We start from the raw sequence: 6,127 nt of genomic DNA on the forward strand, positions 1-6,127 counted from the left end.
AAGACCGTTCATCGTGCAGTCATGTTTTCCTGAGGTCTGATGCCCTAAATAAAGCCTGCAGCCACCATACGAAGGTTCGTTTCAAGTGATAAATCGAGCGGAGAAGGTTTTTAATATTCTTATTCATGGCCGAGAGAGTACGGTAAACGTGGATCGTCATATATATCCCGAGATGAAGAGGACATATTTCCTCAAAGCAAATCAACAGCTATGAACGAATCAACAGAAGAAGAATCTACTATCCCTCAGCCTGGTAACATAACAAGATTTTGAAAAAATTATGTTCTTTTAATCATTCATACTTTGAGTTTAAAATTATGAATGACAGATAGAAATTTATTTATTATCCTGCAATTAAAAATATAAATAATCTTTCACATACAAACATTTCGTTTCGCTCCGTTTTGTTTTCTTATAGCAGGACAGAATCATATTTGTTGGGCAATATGTCGTAGCACTTTCCCATGATATATCAATGTTTTTCCGACCAATTTTCTTCAAGTCTGGAACCTAGAAAAGATAAATTTGAATTAAGATAATTCTCAGCGTTTTGATTAAGTCATTGCAATAATATAAAAAAATCACCTTGCTGTGTGTGAAAATTGTTTAAAAATATTTCGTTTTTAAATTTTGAATGAATTATAGTGTTCGTATTTTTTAATCTTTAGAAATTTATAAGTTGTTTGAATAAAATAACCCATTAATACTTCTAGAATTAGAGAACGTGTATTGCTCAAAATTAAATTTCATCCTTTTTTATTTTCCTTAAAGAATAAATCTTTTCATAACTAGAATTTTTAAATATATATTAAATTCATAAAAATGAGCATTATACTTTAACTGACATAATTCGAAACACAGTTGAAATTTATAATTAAATTTTACTTTTATCAATATTTTTACTTATTCAAGAATGATAAATAAGCGAAATATTTATCGTGGTTAAATGCTATGTTTAATGAAAAGTCTTGATATTTACAAGTATTTTAGTCAAGATATTGTTAGTGCTAAACTGAACTGTGTGTTTAAGAATGCTCATTGACGACAAAGAATGTATATACACCGAAGAACCATTACATTATGATCAACCTGCTAATAACATGTAGGATCACCTTTAGCCCTCAAAATTGGTAGCACCCGCCTTCACATTGATTCCACAAGGTGCTGATAGCTAGTCTGAGGTATCTGGTACCAAGCGCTCACCAACTGGTCCTGCAATTTCTTCACATTGCGAGGGGGTAGCGTGACAGCATGAATTTGGTTTTCCAAGTAAGACCACAAATGCTCTATTGGAATAAGGTCAGGTGAATTTGGGGGCCAAGACATGACACGGAAATCACTGGAATGTTCCTCGATCCAATCTACGACGATTCGACCCTTATGACATGGTGCATTATCCTGTTGGTAAACACCATCCCCCACAGGAAAAACTGTTGCCATGAATGGGTGAACCTGGTTTGCAACTATGTTCAAGTAGCTTACAGACGTCAGGGATTGTTCTATGAGGATTATGGGTCCTAATGTGNGCTTTTTTTTTAATTTTTTTTTTTTACTCAAAGTATGTTTTATCCTCCAACTGATAAAAATATGGAAAAAATGTGTAAAATAATAAAATTTATATATATATATATATATATACAAAACACGTAGAAAATCAAAAAAACAATAAGTTTTATTTATTGCGCATAAGCTGCAAGTAAATAGAACTCATAAAACAAGATCAAAATGTAGAGAAAACAAGGGGAAAATTACAGAAAAATGAAAAAAAAGGGGGGGAATAATAATAATTGTAATAAAAATAACAAGAAACCAGAAGAAAAAAAATCAGAAAAACAATCCGAAAAAAGGACAAAAATTTTAAAAAAATCCGGAAAATAAAAGATATAATCTTTTTATCAGCTCACGCGAGCGAGTATGTCCACAAAAAAGAGTGCTTTGTAATATTGTATCAATGTAGCCAAAGCAAAATATATCAATACAATAATGTGAGGAGCACTCAAAAAATTTTACAAAAAAATTACAACAAATAAAATAGAACACAATAAGTAAAAATTTCACGTAAAAACAGAAAATCAAATATAAAGAAAAAACAGAATAAAACATGCAATGAAATCAAAAAAGCAAGTAGAGAATTCAAATAAACTTACATGAACGGGGAATTTTTCAAAAATGATTTAAAATATTTTCGTAACAAGATTGCCAGATTGCAAAAAAAAAAGAAAAAAAGAAAAGCGCAAATTGAGATCAAAAGCGCAAATTGAGATAAAAGCGTAACTGGAGGATTTTCCTATTAAATTGCGTTCTTATCGCATTACTGCAGTGCGTTTGATTTGTTAGTTACCAAGGATGGGCCAGAAATGGATGTGCGCAAGGTAATATTACACTGGATAATTTTACGAAGTTGACAATTAATAATTATAGAAAATAAATATTTATTTAAGAAAAAAAAAAGACAATAGAAATGAGGAAGAAACATGAATTGCCTGTTTTGCACATAATTGTAGCTACGGAATTGCCCGAAATAGATTTAGAAAAATTATATAAATTAACAAAGAAATTGTTTAGTAAATAATTTAACCCACGGATTTACCCGAAATGGATCTGCACATGGAAAAATTATATAATTTAACAAAGAAATTTTTATAGTAGATAATTTTAGTCACATAATTAAATTATATAATTTTTCCATGTGCAAATCCATTTCGGGTAATTCCGTGGGTAAAATCTTTAATTAAAAAATTTCTTTGTTAATTTATATAATTTTTCCATGTGCAAATCCATTTCGGGCAAATCCATGGCAAATTTAAATGTTCAGTCGGCAAAAAAAAGATATCACCCTGAATAACTTTAGTTTCAATGATCGGATTTTCACGCACTAAAGGCCAATCCTAATGGTTTCGGGGGATGACCTCAAATATGCTACTTGCATAGTGCTAACTATTTATTAAGTTAAGAAATTAGATACAAAAACGTACTTTCTCTGATAAAACATGTATTTTTTTATATATTTGGATTCCTTATCTTCAATATATAGGGGGTAGCTCCAATCTGGGAAATGTTGTCCCCATAGTTCAAAGTTTGAACCCCTTAATGTTAATTTCACTTTTTGTGTTTTTAGTCATATTTTTAAGACTAATAAAGCAATTAAAAAATAACCCCTGCTCATAAAACTCATTTACCCAAAGATAATTTCATGCGAAAAATAATTTAAAATAATCTTTTATTATTTTTTTATTATTTAATTAAATTGAGGTTAAAATATTAATTGAATTGAAATATTTTTTGTTATTTAATTAAATGATTTTATTTAATTGACCCCAATTAATATACATACTTTTCAAATAAAAAATATAAAGTTTCAACTGTTTTTATTTAGTAGAAGATGAGAAAAACTAAATTTAATTATTTTTTTAAAAAATAATTTTTTTAAAAAAATAATTTGGCGACAATGAAAAAAATATTTAAATTGTGCGATTAATATTAAAACGCGATTAACTTCAGAGGAATTTGACTTCTCATACATGCGTACGGTAAAATTTCATTCATATTTGTTTCGCTAATAACCGATTCCTATTCTTTTTATTTTTTTTTAACAATGAAACACTATGTTTCATTTTTAGTTGTCGAAAATTTATTCGTAATTTAGTAAAACAATTTGAATAAAACATTTATTCAATGAATGTTGAGTTTTATAAAAGCATGCTTCTGATAGAATATGATTTTACACCAGATTTTGCTTATTTTATGTGATTATATTTTATTTTTTTAGTTTGTTTTTTCAATAATTGATACAATTTCAATTATATACACGCGTATGCATAGTTTTGAAATAATATATTTATCAATTTCTTCAATATATATTTAATAATTATTAATGCAAATACGTAGTCATCATTTTTAAGCATCTTAAAATTTCTTAACATATTACATATCATCTTAATCTTAAAAGAAATTTTTTAATCACCTGTCCGGGATAGCTTCGCAGAACTATTTTACCAACTATTTAATTAAATTTCAATATTTTTAAAAAACTTATTTTTTACGCTATATATTATTTCTTCATTTATATACTAATAAATTTTTTAGTACTTTAATTTAGGTTTTCTTTAAAGTAAAGTTCCTTTTTAAATTATTGTCAAAAGTTTTTAAACGAAAACTTAGACCTTTTGTCCTCTAACTGAGAATAAAACCTTGTTAAGCTGAGAATAAAATCTTGTTAAACCATTCCGCTGCTTAAAATTATTTGATGCAATACTGCTGATTATTTGCTAAGCATACTTTTTTTTCAAAAAATGATTATGAATTATTGATTGTCTTTTTTTTTGTTTCTTGTGACTTCTACATAGATTATCTAAAATAGTGTTGATGTTTAATAAGTCACTGCAAAGATTATGAAGATACCAAACATAAATTGAAGTCGAATACGCAGTCAAAAATTTTAAGTGTCTTAAAATATGTCAGTACCTTAAATGTCATCCTCACAGCTTGGTTTAGAAATTAAATTTTAATTATCTGACAGCGTGTGATTCACAAAACTATCCACCTAACTATCTCATTATGTCAATTACTCTTTCTTTATGATACCAAGTTGATTTTTTTCCGGATAATGTACTATACTATTTTGTTTCATTTTTATTGGTACTTAGAGGTTTTCTTCAAACTAATACTCGTTGTAAGAAATCGCTATGTTTTTTTTAAGTTTCAGAACTATAGCCAGTTAGCTGATAAGATTTTAAAAACATATTCTATGTTAAAATTACTCAGTGCAAAACGTCTGACTGATCGTAATAAATAAGTGCACCCTTTTCTCTAACACTGAACAAATAAATTATATATTTACTTACATTATTGTTTCTTATTTGTTTGGTTTGGGCAAAGTAAATACATATTTGTGCAACTCTAAAAACCACAATTGTTTGCTTTGTTTTTTTAAATGTTTTTTTTTTTAGAAATCGATTCAAATTTTCTTTGTAATTGAGATTGAAAAAAATCCTTACTTTTTGGACAGCTTAAAAGTAGTCTATTGCCTAGAAACTTTGAGATATTTTCTATTAACTATTAGTTAAACCTCTCTGAGCAATCCCAGAACATTATTTCAATTTCTTTTTGCATTCAGAGCCTGATTGCTTAGCAACCAAATAAATTTAAGTATTCCTCTTTAGAATCAATCTATTGGTTATCTTAAAATATTCACTAGCGGCAGAGACTTTTGTTGGCTGTTTTCTGGACTCTCGCCAAATATATAGATCTTCATTGCGACCCAATTTACAACCAAATTTTTTTCAAAATTCTGTTCCCGCCCTATTTCAAGGGTCCGGATTTCAAATATTTTAAAAAAAATATATGTTTTTTCAAAGTACGTTTCATATGTTTATCAAGTACGTTTTTGTGTCTGATTTCGCAACTTAATTTATATTTAGCACTAATAAATTAGAATATTTGAGGTCTACCCAAGGAAGTATTAAAATTGACTCTTAGTTCGTGAAAATCCAATCATTCGAACGAAAGTTATCCAGTGTGATATATTTCTTTTTCGCTGACTCTACTTACACGTAACGAAGAAGATTTGAATTTGCTACTTGTAAAATATTTTACTTACAATATTTTACTCTTTTACAATATTTTATCAATACAATAGTGTGAAGAGCACTAAAAAATTGAAATAGAAGTAAAGCACCTTAAGTAAAAAATATGTGCGAAACATAACATATCTAGCAAAAAACAGAAAATAAAATGTAAAGAAAATACAGAACAAAACACAAACTGGAATCCATAAATCGAATATCGAATTAAAGTGAACTTGCATGAGCCGGAATCTGTCAAGAATGATTTAAAATACTTTCGTAATAAGATTGCCAGATAACAAAATATGACGAAAGAAGCGCATTTTTTAGGGTTCTTTGCATTATACTGATATATTTTGCTTTGGCTATGTTTATACAATATTAGAAACAGCTCATTTTTGCGGATATTACCGTATGAGCTGATGACGTTAACTCTCTAGAAATTCGTCGACCAGAAGAGCTTTATGTGGCTCCACGTTATCGTCCATTAAATTGAGCTCATGACTACTGCTCATCTGAAAAAGCAAACATATGGCTCTAAGATATCATCCCTGCACCTCACA

General features: G+C 28.4%; 1 protein-coding gene across 1 annotated transcript in view; it reads right to left on the reverse strand.

The window, feature by feature from the left end:
* Positions 1-5,992: 5,992 nt before the first annotated feature.
* The window catches only part of LOC122272252 (multidrug resistance-associated protein 1-like), a 17,789-nt gene continuing 17,654 nt past the window's right edge, over positions 5,993-6,127 (reverse strand). The window contains exon 11 of the mRNA XM_071185750.1: positions 5,993-6,079. Coding sequence (XP_071041851.1) covers positions 5,993-6,079 — 87 coding nt within the window. The remainder of the gene's footprint in view (positions 6,080-6,127) is intronic.

Source organism: Parasteatoda tepidariorum, chromosome 9 (assembly GCF_043381705.1).
Source record: "Parasteatoda tepidariorum isolate YZ-2023 chromosome 9, CAS_Ptep_4.0, whole genome shotgun sequence".
Classification (NCBI taxonomy): Eukaryota; Metazoa; Arthropoda; class Arachnida; order Araneae; family Theridiidae; genus Parasteatoda; species Parasteatoda tepidariorum.